The sequence below is a fragment of the Scardinius erythrophthalmus genome, assembly GCF_964197995.2.
Source record: "Scardinius erythrophthalmus genome assembly, chromosome: 20".
NCBI classification, from domain to species: Eukaryota; Metazoa; Chordata; class Actinopteri; order Cypriniformes; family Leuciscidae; genus Scardinius; species Scardinius erythrophthalmus.
In genome coordinates, this window is record NC_138240.1 from 27,799,109 (window position 1) to 27,813,040 (window position 13,932).

The 13,932-nt window shown below is 37.8% G+C and overlaps 1 protein-coding gene across 2 annotated transcripts in view; it reads left to right on the top strand.

Annotated features, from left to right (window-relative positions):
- Positions 1 to 13,117, top strand: part of fhip2b (FHF complex subunit HOOK interacting protein 2B) — a 37,718-nt gene extending 24,601 nt beyond the window's left edge. Inside the window, exons 7-17 of one of the 2 annotated variants that reach the window (XM_081348926.1) lie at positions 1,394 to 1,590; positions 1,695 to 1,812; positions 4,126 to 4,202; positions 4,316 to 4,508; positions 4,587 to 4,756; positions 4,837 to 4,977; positions 6,723 to 6,813; positions 6,997 to 7,137; positions 10,711 to 10,851; positions 10,994 to 11,094; positions 11,761 to 13,117. In XM_081348926.1, coding sequence (XP_081205052.1) covers positions 1,394 to 1,590; positions 1,695 to 1,812; positions 4,126 to 4,202; positions 4,316 to 4,508; positions 4,587 to 4,756; positions 4,837 to 4,977; positions 6,723 to 6,813; positions 6,997 to 7,137; positions 10,711 to 10,851; positions 10,994 to 11,094; positions 11,761 to 11,863 — 1,473 coding nt within the window. In that variant the 3' untranslated portion in view covers positions 11,864 to 13,117. The remainder of the gene's footprint in view (positions 1 to 1,393; positions 1,591 to 1,694; positions 1,813 to 4,125; positions 4,203 to 4,315; positions 4,509 to 4,586; positions 4,757 to 4,836; positions 4,978 to 6,722; positions 6,814 to 6,996; positions 7,138 to 10,710; positions 10,852 to 10,993; positions 11,095 to 11,760) is intronic. The other variant, XM_081348927.1, reaches the window with a different exon arrangement.
- Positions 13,118 to 13,932: the final 815 nt, after the last annotated feature.

The following is a 13,932-nucleotide window of genomic DNA, read 5'->3' on the forward strand; positions in this document are numbered from 1 at the left end:
CAGAGCCACTCCTTGGTTATCCTGGCTGTGTGCTTCGGGTCATTGTCATGTTGGAAGACCCAGTCTCGAACCATCTTCAATGCTCTAACTGAGGGAAGGAGGTTGTTCCCCAAAATCTCGCAATACATGGCCCCGGTCATCCTCTCCTTAATACAGTGCAGTCGCCCTGTCCCATGTGCAGAAAAACACCCCCAAAGCATGATGCTACCAACCCCATGCTTCACAGTAGGGATGGTGTTCTTGGGATGGTACTCATCATTCTTCTTCCTCCAAACACGTTTAGTGGAATTATGACCAAAAAGTTCTATTTTGGTCTCATCTGACCACATGACTTTCTCCCATGACTCCTCTGGATCATCTAAATGGTCATTGGCAAACTTAAGACGGGCCTTGACATGTGCTGGTTTAAGCAGGGGAACCTTCCGTGCCATGCATGATTTCAAACCATGACGTCTTAGTGTATTACCAACAGTAACCTTGGAAACGGTGGTCCCAGCTCTTTTCAGGTCATTGACCAGCTCCTCCCGTGTAGTTCTGGGCTGATTTCTCACCTTTCTTAGGATCATTGAGACCCCACGAGGTGAGATCTTGCATGGAGCCCCAGTCCGAGGGAGATTGACAGTCATGTTTAGCTTCTTCCATTTTCTAATGATTGCTCCGACAGTGGACCTTTTTTCACCAAGCTGCTTGGCAATTTCCCCGTAGCCCTTTCCAGCCTTGTGGAGGTGTACAATTTTGTCTCTAGTGTCTTTGGACAGCTCTTTGGTCTTGGCCATGTTAGTAGTTGGATTCTTACTGATTGTATGGGGTGGACAGGTGTCTTTATGCAGCTAACGACCTCAAACAGGTGCATCTAATTTAGGATAATAAATGGAGTGGAGGTGGACATTTTAAAGGCAGACTAACAGGTCTTTGAGGGTCAGAATTCTAGCTGATAGACAGGTGTTCAAATACTTATTTGCAGCTGTATCATACAAATAAATAGTTAAAAAATCATATATTGTGATTTCTGGATTTTTTTTTTTGATTATGTCTCTCACAGTGGACATGCACCTACGATGACAATTTCAGACCCCTCCATGATTTCCAAGTGGGAGAACTTGCAAAATAGCAGGGTGTTCAAATACTTATTTTCCTCACTGTATATTTATTTATATATATATTTTTTTTTTACATTTATTTGTATATTTATTTATGTATTTATTTATTTTTAATATTGGCAGCTTTGGAATTCCATAGGTGTGTTGTGCATTAAAGCCAATGAATATCACTTTTTTGTGTAAAGTCTAATTTGTAAACTTTTGTGCCATTTATTGGATCAGACTTGGTGTGAACTGGCCATAAAGCTCATTCAGAATCATTGTTTTTAAGACTCCTTTTCCCTCTCTCTTAGAAAAGTCATGTTGTGCTCAGATCCATGGAGAGTTTGCTGCTGCTGGTCAGTTTACCACAGGAAGATACTGGACATCTTCTGGCTGAGAGAACTCCACTGTGTCACCTACTCGCTCAGAGACTGACTGAACTTTACTGCCTCATACCCTCATCACTCGACCCTGCAGACATCCACAGCTACTCCAGTGCACAGTGGAGGTGTGTGTCTGTTATGAAGTGCTGAATTGTTTACTCTTCATTTGTGGACGTGTCTTATCTTCTTATTCTAAACATTTATTGAAGATCTGTTGTTGGTTTTGCAGGACTCAGTTCACACAGGACAGTACAGTGGAGAGCCCGTCATTTCCTGGCAGTGAGAACGTCCACAGGTTCTTCTGCTTTTTGGACTACTGCAATGACCTCATCAAAGAAGCACCAAGGGTTTGACAAAATCATTCATTTTGTGTTGACCTTGTGTGTATTTTATAACTGCATTAGTATGAAATATGTCCTGAATAAAATCATTAGCAATGTTTCCATCCACCTATTTGTATGCGCATTTCGGGATATCGCATAAAAAATGATGGATGGAAATGGCAAGATACGCATAAATAAATAAAAAAAATGCTTAAATAAAAGTATTCTCTCATTTAATTTTTTTTTTTTTTTTTACATTTTTATCCGATAAGAAAACGTGCATAAACCATGATGGAAACACATTTAGGGATGGGCATGGTCAATTTCGATTACTAATAGGTCTCAAAAACGAGTACTCGGAAATTACTAAAAATAACTGTTACTAAAATTAATGTTGATAAAATTATGACATGAAAATTTCTATCAAAATATTAAAATATGACTAGCTACATAAAATAACACTGCTACATTATCAATAATGCATCAATGTTTTAGAAAAAGAAACATCTAAAAGGAATAGCAGAATGAGGTTAAGCTGAAGAATGAATGAATGAACACCAGTAAACTGAAGCCTGTTCTGTATGACACATCCTAAATGAGATTAATCAGAAATCCTAGATACACAACATAAATGTAACATTACAACGTATATACACAAAAGGACGCAAATGCATGTGAACTTGGACTAAGTTACGTGCTAGCCAGAAAGTGTTAATCCCGTTGTCGATGCGCTCTTCCTGTACAATGCGCTGAAACACGGGCAATGAAGCACATAGAATTCATAACATTCTATATTGTTCTCATTATTATGTTATGTATATGACAGATTGGCGCTGCACATCTTGTGCTTAGCTGTATTTTCATCAACTTTAACTTTAATAAATGATTCCAGACATCCCTGCACGTTTTCGAAGCAATGATGAAAAACGATTTTAATTCAAACATAGGCCTACTGTTGAAAAATTAAATAAGAAAAAATAACTCAGCTGGGTTATTAATAATATCATCAATGTTTTTGAAAAAGAAAAATCCACAAGTAATATGACTGTCTCAAATAACCCAATCATAGTCAATAATGCTGTTTGAGCTGTTTTGAGCTGATTCTGAAGAGTTAATGAACACCAGTGAACTGAAACGGTTTGCTGGCGGTTTCCTCAACCAAATGCATCCTATATGAGATTAATTATATAGATATACAACATAAAAGTAATTTTACAACTTACATCTGCACACCTGAACTTGACCGTGCTTGTCTGAATGTGTAACTCACGTTGTGGATGCACTCTTCCCAGAACATCAACGCTGAAACACGGGCAACTTAAGCACAAAGAATTTACAACATTGTATTTCAATAGTGTTGGCATATTGGCGCTTCACATCTTGCCCTTAACTGTATTTTCATGATCAAAGTGATTTCAGGCATCGCTGAGAGCTTTCAAATCATATTCAATTTAATTACACAGTTTTTCTCAGTAACCGTAACAGATTACAGTAACATTTATTTTGTATTAAATTACATAACACCATTGCATGTAACTAGTTACTCCCCAACACTATATATGCCTATAAATATGTTAAAAATGTAATATCCTTGTTGATCATTTCAAATATCTAGTCTTTTAACTCTTGGTCCACATAACAGGTCACTCAGGCCAAGAACAAGTTTTGCTTCTTCTTTTTTGTGATGTTTTAAAAGGTCATGAAACCCTAAAACACATTTTTTGAGATGTTTACAGACATGTACAGATTGCACATCACTGAAAACAACAATAGCACTCGTTCAATTATTATTAAGTGGAAAGTGTTTTTTTTTTTTTTTTACTATTTCATTATTCCGGTTTAAAAAGCAAAGTTGAACCTACGTCGTAAGAGGTATATGTGTTAATTCAGAGTGGTAATTGGCTGCCGTTGCTGGACAGTACAAATGTACGTCAGCAGTTTCTAAGCATTTCTCTGCATTATTCATTTGAACCCAATCACTGCGCTGTATTATAGATGACATCGCTATTCAGCGGAGGATAAAAATGTCACGAAAGTACAATTCGGCAATGTTCGTTCTCCTCTGCCTGTTCAGCTTTGCATTTGGACATATGTGCCATAAGTGTATGTTTCCTCGGCACAGTAAGTGTTGTTTGTATTTTCCCCACAATGCAGGGTTTCATGACAGGCTATTTATGAAGGCTATTTTTAATTTTTTTTTTTACTATTTTTAACTAAGTCTTTTTTGTTTTTTACATTTCTATAATTTGTTTAATAGTATATTTTTTATGGTATAGAAATGGTCTCATGTCGATTATAAACATATTGCACATAATTATATATGTTTTTTTCCTTTAGGTACTTGGTGTTGAACTGGCGAGAGCAATTCACCTTCAGTGGCTTAAAGGAGTCATCCAGCCTCATCTGCTTCAGATGTGAGTAGAAAACACAAAACCTCCTCAAAGGTTGCTGTCTGCTGTCATGAGAATTGTGAGTTTGCAGGATGACAGGAAGAGTGGTGCTGATTTTTTAAACTCTGGGTGTCCAGGTCTGAGGTTGGGATCCTGGTACACACCGCTCTGCTATCCTGTTCTGTACGTCACATACGTTCCCCTGCACTCCTGGAGGAATTGGTTCAGTTTCTGTTGGGCAATGACACACTTTGTGAACAGCAGCAGGACACACATACATACATTCTACGTTACCGCCTTATTGAACACTGCAACCACATCTCAGACGAGGTAACTAGATTAAAGGATTCATACATCTTCACTCTTGAGAGCATCACTTTAAGTGTTACGTGTCTTTTGCCCTGTTAGATCAGCATTACAACATTGCGTCTCTTCGAGGAGCTTTTACAGAAGCCCAGCAGGAGCATCTTGACCAATCTGGTGCTGCGCAATCTTGAGAAGCGCAGCTACAGGCTGTCCGGATCAGGGGCCGCGGACGAGAGACATGCAGTCGAGAGTGATGTTCTGGAAGAGTCTGAGTGAGCAGAGAGACTGAACACAGATTCTCTTACTTCTCATAGTGGCTCATAATTTATTACTCACTCTCTTTCTCTATCAGGGAGCTGGAAGAGGATCCATTTTTCACAGACATGTATGAAGACAGTGGGTTCAGTGGCCAGGAGCCTCTTCTGTCTCTGCCCATTGCTAGAGAAAGACGTAATCCCAGTGCGCACACACAAGTTGCTGACCTCGTCAACAGGTATCATTAGAAGACAGTGAAGTTTTTGCTTTGTAATATAAAAACAGAGCATGTGAGTGGAGAGGTAATGTTTCCTCCGGAGTGGAGAGCGCCTTTCTGAAGATTCTGCTTCGCTCGCTCAGTCCATTCACGGCCGCTCGCTCAACCCAGAATGCCCTTTGTGATATGCTGTTTTGAGAATCTGTGAAATAAGCAGTGGATCTAATATTATGGAGTTCAAATATTGTTTTAAAGGGGATAGTTTACCCAAAAATGAAAATTCTGTCATCATTTACTCACCCTCAAGTTGTTCCAAACCTGTAATCATTTCTTTGTTCTGCGGAACACAAAGGAAGATATTTTGAAGGATGTTTGTAACCAAACAGTTGTGGGGCACCATTGACTTCCATAGTATGGAAAAAAAATACTATGGAAGTCTATGGGGCCCATCAACTATTCCTCATAATATCTTCCTTTGTGTTCAGCAGAACAAAGAAATGATTACATGTTTGCTGCTGAGAACGCCGTTTAGATGAATATGTAAATATGTGCTGCGCACTTCCCTCTCAATAACAAAATAAACATACAAGAAAAATAAACAGCAGTAAAGAAAGCATCTGATCATAGCCATGTGGATATGTTTGCAATTCGGCACTATCAAGTCATGTCACGTTTATTTATACCACCTTATATAATATTGCTTTAAAGCCACAAATAGGCGTATTATAACTGTCTCTACTGTAATTGAGACATTAAAGAAATTCATTACAAACAGAAAGACGTGTAGTACAGAGAAAATTCATTTTGCAGCGGGATTTGAGCAAACGTCGTTTTACCAGTGAGCAATCGCTTGGGCCGTGAGCAGATCGCACTGAAATAGAGTGGAATTATGAACGGAGCGTTACACTGCTCTGCTTCGCTTACATGCTTTGTATAAAAACAGAATTTTTGAAGGACAAAATCTATAGGAGCATCATAACCATACTGCCCTTACAGTACTGTGAAAAAAAGAGTTTGTCCCCAGTCTGGTTTTCTGTATTGTAACATATTTTTACAAAGTTAAGCAGATCTTCAAACAAAACCTATAAAGGCACAAAAAATACATTTTATTATTATTTTTAGTTTGTAAATAACTAAATTGAAAATAAATAAATTGTAAATAACAATAATAAATGCATTAGTAAAATGACAAAATAAAAATCACTTGGAAACATGTTTTCATAATATCATGCTTAATATTTTTCTCACACAGCTGGATCTGTATACATCAAAATATCGAGCTGTCTTTATTTAGGAAGGGGATCATCATATTTGGTGTTACTTGAGATCAAATAGTTTCATAACTTAGTGTGTAGGATATACAGTATATACACACACAAACACACTACTGGTCAAAAGTTTGGGGTCAGTAAGATTTTTTATTTATTTTTTTTTTATTAGGCAATGACATGTTTATAATGTTACAAAAGATTTTAAAATATTTCAAATAAATTCTGTTCTTCTATTAAAATATAAAAATATAAAATCTATATTCAGTAAACCTAAAATATATTAAAATAGAAAATGGTCATTTTAAATTAATAATATTTTACTATATTACTGTATTTTTTTATATTTACTGTATTTTTGAATAAAAAAATATTGTTTTTTAGACAGTGGCAATAATCTCAGAGTGGTCAAATATCATACAATTAATTGGACTGGTTGATATATTGGATGGATGTGATTGACTGTTTGAATTTCTAACTTGTTTTTAATTTTCTTAGCTTCTTGTGTTTAGTGCCCCAAGAGGCAAAAACATCCCATCTTGTTCAGGGAGCAGGATATGACACATACGTTCATGATGCGCACAAACTGGTGAGTTGGCACACTGAAAACAAAATAAAAGTTCAACCAAATTTTGTGTTACAAGTTTTGCCATGTTACTCAGTCAAGTTAAACGTAACGTTACTATCAACTGTGTTTTTTTGTTGGTTTTCAGATATTCTCACACTGAAACTGTCCTTCTCTCTTGCTCTCTCTCTCTATCTCTCTCTATAGTTAAATGAATGTACTGCTCTTTCACATGACTGGAACTGGCCAGATTCTGCAAAAAACACTGAAAACAACCCAGCCACAGAATTTTATGAAGGGCATTTCCTACAAACCCTGTTTGACAGGATTGCACGCATACTAGAGCAGGTAGAGTAGTATTCTCAGCCAGATCCCTCACTCTCAACTTCAATATACACTGTGTTCCAAATTATTATGCAAGTGACATATCAGTAGGATTTCAGTACAGTAAACATTCAAAGAATGTTTCGTTCAGCAATCGTTTTTCAAAGAAAGTGTTTGTTTGTTTGTTTGTTTGTTTGTTTTATTTCTCCATCTGGAGAAACTGGTATCAATAACTGATACCAATGGTATCAGTAACTGGTAACTGATAACTGGTATCAATCTCAGGCAGGTTTGTAAAATAGTTTGCCAGCCAGGTCTACTTGGGTAAATGCAAACCCTACTTTAAGAAGTTGTTTCACATTGTTAAGCAAGTCACAGTTCCCATGCATTATGGGGAGGAAGAAAGATCTTTCTGAAGATGAAAAGCATGAAATGGTGCAATGTTATGCAAAAGGTGTGAAAACAACTAATATTGTGTGATTTGTGAGTAATTTACAGTACAAGAGAACTCGATCAGATAAAGGCTTAAGGAAAGTTTCTGTCAAAAAAAATTGTTTAAAAGGACAGCTATAAAAAAAGCCACTGTTGAGCAGCAAACAGATATTTGAAGCTTCTGGTGTCTCTGGAGTTTCAGGGTGCTTTCACATCTGTAGTTTGGTTCATTTGGTCCGGACCAAGGGCGAAAAATGATACTTTGTAGCATTTTTAAGGCGTTTTGGTTCCTTTTCACACCACAATGATCACTCTGGTCCGAATCAGTTTATGAGTTGGTAAAACGAACCGAAATACAGTCACGTGACAACATCCACATCACTCGGTGGCCAGATGTGTCTTGAACGCATTTCCATAACTGCACTTCGTTTGGTCAGAATTAACGTGCGGGAAAATTCCAACAGAACTCCCGGAAGTAAACCAAGAGGTGGAAAATCTGGCAGATTTACAGTAAACACGGCGCTGTTTACTATGGAGAGATGACTGCGTGGGCTGATTGTATCCTTGGTCATATTTTATTATAAGCTATAGTTTGTCTACACCACTTTAGACAAACAATAATATTTGAGAATGAACCGTGGATGCGGCTCGAAAATAATGTTAATAATTTCTATCAGGCTCCGCACCTCCTCACAATTCCTAGTTTGTCCGCGAGCTGCCATGCTTAAAGTGCAAACTGTCAACAAACATTTCTCCTCATCCCATAATCACAGCGCAGCTGACTACAGCAACTGTTTTAGTCCAAAAAGTTCCTTGGCAGTTGGTTCTGTTCAAGGTCGGATCACGTTCTCACCACAAACAAACCGCTCCAGAGTTCGATTCAAAGCGTACCAAGACCACCTCTTCCAGGAGGTCTCGGTACGCTTGTTTGGTCCGCTTTTGGTGCGCACCCGATTGCGCATGCGATTGCCGCATTCACACCTGCCCAAACGAACCGCACCAGTGGGGAAAATGAACTCTAGTGCGATTCAACCGAACTAAATGAGGCAGGTGTGAAAGCACCCTCAGAAACCTCTCCATACAGGCTGGCAGTTATGCGTGAAGTTGCATTTCAGCCATCTCTAACCAAAGCTCACAAACAGAAACATTTGGAGTGTTTCTGTTTGTAGATGGTTAAAGTAGACCTGGCAAACTATTTAAAGTCCCCCTGTAGTCAATAATTTTATCCCTTAAAGGAGAACTTGGTAACTTTTTTAACTTAATAAAACTGTCTAGAAATCATTTGGATGGTTAAACAACCTGTTCTGGTGATGTTGGTGACTTTCCCCGCTCCCCCCAGCGTTCCCAGGCGGAAAACCAACCTTGCAACTTGGGGACTACCGTCCCGGCAAAATAGAAATTGGAAGTCTCGTGAGAAGCGAGAACGAGAACGAGAATGAGCGCGAAACACAAATTGCTTTACGGCAATTTGACATAAACACACACGCATGTATGATGTATTACCAGATTACCCACCTCGATAGACAAAGCTCCACACGATACAGTTGGCTTGCTCCGATCAAAACAAACGCACATGAGCAGCGGTAGAGAGGGGGAGGAGGCCGCCGCAAGTGAGTTTTTTACGACCGTGTTGTGAAATATACGCCCCCCCACAGCTGTAGGGGGAGCTCGTGGGGAAAACATGCGACAACAAAGGGAAAAATCAGCGAAGAAGTGACTGGAGTTCGCTAGAGTTGCCGAGTTCTCCTTTAAAACTCATATTTGATCACCAAAATTACATATTGAAAAGTTTTTTTCCGTGACTTTTTTTTTTGGCATGCCTTAAAATAGCTTGAATGTAACTCTACATCCTTGCCTCATTTAGTATACGCGGTTCTATGAATATGCAAATTAGCCCTGCCTCCACTCACTCACGCCAGCTCAGAGATCTACTCGTTGATGATCAGACGTTGACCTGATTGGTTACATGGTAACCAATTTGTGACGTCAGAAACACCAGCGATTTCAAACCCCGTTTTTGAGACTGTCTTTGGTTCACTGCAGTTTTAAGGAGAAAATACTCATGGCAATGATGTTGACTGATGAATTTGCACATGGTTTGTCTTAAAGCATATTAAAAACACCACATAGACAGATAAACAACATTAAAAGCTTGATTTTCACCAGAGGGGGACTTTAACAAACCTGTCTGAGATTGATACCAGTTATGTAAAAAGAAATAAAACAAACTTTCTTTGAAAAACTAAAATCTGAATGTTTATTTTACTGAAATTCTACTGATATGTCACTTGCATAATAATCCACAGTGTACAGTGGATATAAAAAGTCTACACACCCCTGTTAAAACAGCTGTTTTTTTTTTGTGATGTACAAAAAGTAAACAGAATAATCATATCAGAACTTTTGCACGTTAAATGTAAAAATTACAACCATTTGACACATCTTTAAATGGTAATATTTTCCCAATTCCCACTCTTTTTTGGATAAACGTTCTGTTAAATTTCTGAAAAACGATCAGTGCTTATGTTTTTGCAAAATTTAGCAGGGCTTGGATGTTTTTTTTAGTCAGAAAAGGCTTGTGTCTTTGCGAGCCTGCCCCACTCCCCAGACTAGGGCTGGGCGGTATGACAATATATATTGTCTCAGCGATATAAAGTATCTATTGTTAGAGATTATGCTGTATTGTTTATATCGTGGTATATAAATACATCCTCGTAGTCGACAAAAAGCGGGACGTGCATGATGTTAAAGAGTTATTAAGTGCAATAAGCTGTGAACAATAGAACTCAATGCGTAATCGTGCTGACTGACACACACCCGAAACACAGACAGTAGGAGATTCAGTTCTCTTTCGAGGCTTATTGCGCTGAAATAATGAAATACACAAACAATTATGTCAAAATGCCCATTGTTTGGAGTATCCACATAAATACAGTCGTTTGCCGAAAACCACGTGTCTCAGTGTATTCGGCCCATGCATTCGGTCTTCAAGTGACAACAGCCTAATATACTGTACCTGCTGCTGTCTGTGTTATTAATGTTAATCAAATAACAAAAGACAAAGAGAAAATCACTCGCTGATCTTGAATAACTTTTGTATCTTAAATAAGAATGAATAATAAGAATAACATTTTCTGTAATTCTTAATTTGTTTCCCTCTGCCAGCCATATGAGCTAAATCTGCAGGTGACATCAGTTCTTTCCAGATTAGCTGTGTTTCCTCACCCTCACCTGCATGAGTACCTGCTGGACCCGTACATCAGCCTGAGCCCTGGAGCACGATCCCTCTTCTCCACTCTAGTCAGGGTGAGAACCATGTTAAAAGCTGCCCACATGTAATGTTGTTGTGAATGAAAGCTTCAGCTTCTGTATCAGCTACAGACTTTCAGAACAGCAGCCCTGTCTGCCTCATTTATCTGTAAAACATGAGCTTTGTGTTTTCCTGTAGGTGATAGGGGAGTTAATGCAGAGGATCCAACACATCCACAATGTGACAGACAGACTGATGATGATCAGGAGACAGCTGATGGGACTGGAGGAGGAGACTGTGTAAGAGAGTCACTGCATCTGTTAAAAGGACAGTTCCACCAAAAATGAATGTTTTGTCATCATTGACTCACCATAATACCCCTCAAAACCTGAATTCTGATATGTTTAAGGCTGGAATTCTTTGCAATTCGCTACATGACTTTTCAAAATCTGAACAAAACTAGACTGTAAATGGTTACAGAAAAAAGAAAAAAAAGAAAAAGGGCATTATACATTAAATGACTGAGGATCACACACTACCAGAAGTTATTGTGAACACAACTCACCCACACAGAAACATGCGCCTCCTCAACACATGACAAATGAAAAAGATACGTGTTTTAAAAATCAGCTCAAAATATTAAACATGTTTGATATCCTTTGAGTGGTTGGAGTCTGAAGCTAAAAAAATACATACACTACAGGATTTTCTGTGACATCTATCAACTCAAATAAGTTAACCAACTGTAACCAACTTACAGACATTTAGGCAAAAGTTGTGTAGTGTATTCCAGCCTTAAATGGAAAGACAAAAGGGGTCAGTGGTGACAATTTTTGGGTGAACTGCATTTAAGAAGCATTCATAATGTGTAAATGTTAGGCTGACAAAATGTTTTTATTGTTTTGTTATTGTTGTTCTTTTTAATGGTAAAATATGTTTATGTATCGGTCTGTTCTCTCTGTCAGGGTGGATCACATGACTCTGTTGAGAGGTGTGATAGTTCTGGAGGAGTTCTGCAAGGAACTGGCTGCCATAGCATTTGTCAAACTACCCATAGAAGAGCAATGAATCCATGATACTTAAACCAAAGACAATACAAAGGATCATGACCCAACAACATCTGTTGGATGGCTCCGTCATTAGGAGAAAATGGATTTGCACAGAACAAAGTTAAGTGGCAATATTTGTAGATTTGCAAGTCACTTTTAATGATTGTTTTCAGGGAGCAGTCAAACCTGTTTGATGGCAGTTTAACTTTTGCCCAAGAAAAAAAGAATAAAAAAATTCAGACTTGTGCTACTGGATTTCACACTGTCTGACGTACAAAGTTGCTTATTCTCCACAGCTACACGTCTTGCTGAACGATGATGACAATTCACTTCATGTGGAAGTAATAGAAAAAAAAAACTTTGTCCCTTGCACAATATTTAAGTTTTTATTATACACTGTATAATATAGTTTTAGGTCCACATTCACTCCTCTTTGAATTTGAGTGTTTCTGGTAGGATGTCTTGCCTGTCAGTCATCTCTCCGTACTCTCGTCACGTAGCCTAATAAGTGAAATCTGACTCCTGCTGCAGTGTGCTGTGATTCTGCAGCTTTACGTTTATAATTGTAGCGTTCGTTGTCCAATTGAACTACATTGTTTTATCTCTATATAAAAAGCAAGATGACAATGGGGGCAGTGCCGCTGTGGACAAGTAATGTAATCAGTGTATGGTCAACCACTGGTAACACCGACTTCCACTGCAAGCCAGTTGTTTAATGGAGGTGTAGAGACCTGGTTTACGCTCAGTTCCTTCTGTCAGTGTTTTTTCTTTCAAATATGCAGTTCAAAAACTTATCTCAGATCAGAATTCTTACACTATGGATTTTAAGCTATTGCACATCCCCTCTTAATGTTTTTTTTTTTTCTTGAAATATTAACTGGACTTTAAGTGTATCATTATGGTGTGTAAAATAATTGTATTTATCTTCTCTAAAACGTGAATAATCAATGCTGTTTTATTTCTGAATGTTATATGGCTGAATCTAAGGGTGGGAGAGGTACAAAGATTTGTGTGTTTGTGATTTGCCATTGGCTGGTACTCTCAATAGATCTTTATTTTCTATCGAGGTCTTTTGTGAAGACTGTACTCAATCCTTGCTTATTTATGTCGTCACAGCAATAAACTCCTTGAATATTCATGCAGATTTCATTGTATCAAATGTCTCTATGGTCTTAAATGAAACTAAATGTAGCTTGATATACATTTTTGCTGTAAAAGGCAGTTTGTAAATGGTAAAATAATAAATAGCTTCAGTCAAAGCGAATGTTCTCATATATTAGTATCAATGTGTTTATTATCACAAAACCATAAATATACAGTATATAACAAAACAGTATAAGAGTATAAACAAAGCAGCCTCTGTGTCCATTTTTAGGCCTCTCTCCAGCGCTAGAAAACATTTCTAGTATTTCCGCGGGTTCTAGCTCTCTTGCCTGATCGTAATGCTTCTTTTTCCAATTATATTCCGACGACTTTTTCCTCTTTCAGGGTTCCTGTGCAGTTAGGAAAAGTCTGGAAAAGTATGGAATTTGATTCGAGTCATTTTTAGTGTTTCCAGACTACTTGCCCTATTGTTTTTAGTCGTGCATTGCTGTTTGAGCTGCATGCGCTGAAGCTGTACTTGTGAGTCAGTTAAAAATATAAATATAGTGATTGTTCAGTTCCATTCAATAACTGTTAAGTTCATCAGTTATGAAATGAGTTCAATTTAGCTATAGCTGATGTTTTAAAGCTTTAGCTTTACATAAGACAATAGTGTCATTCACTTCAATTCGGTTCAAAAACAGTGTAAATGTTGCAAAATTTGTCAATTATGAAACAAAGTTGAATTACCTATAAAACAGCTCTGCAGAAAACAAAACAGTGGTGTCAACGTCAAAAACACTGTTGAATAGCACTTGACGTGTGTCTTGTTTCCATTTAGCTTTGCATAAAATTAAAGGGTTAGTTCACCCAAAAATTAAAATTCTGTCAGTAATTACTTACCCTCATGTTGTTCCAACCGCGTAAGACCTTCGTTCATCTTCGGAACACAAATTAAGATATTTTTGATGAAATCTGAGCCATGTTTCACTCCTCCATAGGCTT